The 461-nt window shown below is 61.0% G+C and overlaps 1 protein-coding gene across 1 annotated transcript in view; it reads right to left on the bottom strand.

Annotated features, from left to right (window-relative positions):
- LOC104498673 (FERM domain-containing protein 6-like) overlaps positions 1-461 on the bottom strand; it is a gene marked incomplete at its 3' end in the record, with an annotated part of 4,342 nt that overhangs the window by 3,002 nt on the left and 879 nt on the right. Inside the window, exon 2 of the mRNA XM_010142082.1 lies at positions 99-175. Coding sequence (XP_010140384.1) covers positions 99-175 — 77 coding nt within the window. The remainder of the gene's footprint in view (positions 1-98; positions 176-461) is intronic.

Raw genomic sequence — 461 nt, 5'->3', positions numbered from 1 at the left:
GGCAACCCCCCAAAGTATCTCCCCTTTCTGCACCCTGGGGTGCTCCCCCAGCCCCGGGTGGGTGCCCGCGGCGGTGGGGACGGCTGGGAGCACCCTACCTGATGAGCCTGCCGTTCTCCACGTAGTACTGCACGCGGAAGTGGATGATCATCGGGGGGCCAAACTGGTCGATCCCCTGGAACGGAGGAGATATTCAGGGCTCCTGTGGAGACCCCGGCATCGTACCCCAGCCCCTCACCAGGTCTGTCTCGGGGTGAAAGCCGTGGGGGAGAGTTCACTCGCTACCACCCATCACATTTTTCTCCCCAATATGCTGAAGCACAGTGGGGATTTGGATTTAAAGAAGCAGGCAGCTGGGTTTGAGACCTTCAGGGGGTCTGCAGCCCCCACCACCACTTGCCAGCTCAGCATCAGCACAGGAATCTTCACACACCCCCCCCCCTTGGCACCTAGCATTACAA

Source organism: Buceros rhinoceros, unplaced genomic scaffold, assembly GCF_000710305.1.
Source record: "Buceros rhinoceros silvestris isolate BGI_N320 unplaced genomic scaffold, ASM71030v1 scaffold27368, whole genome shotgun sequence".
Taxonomy (NCBI): Eukaryota; Metazoa; Chordata; class Aves; order Bucerotiformes; family Bucerotidae; genus Buceros; species Buceros rhinoceros.
Note: the sequence above shows the minus strand (reverse complement) of the source record. Positions and strands in the feature narration are given on the sequence as shown.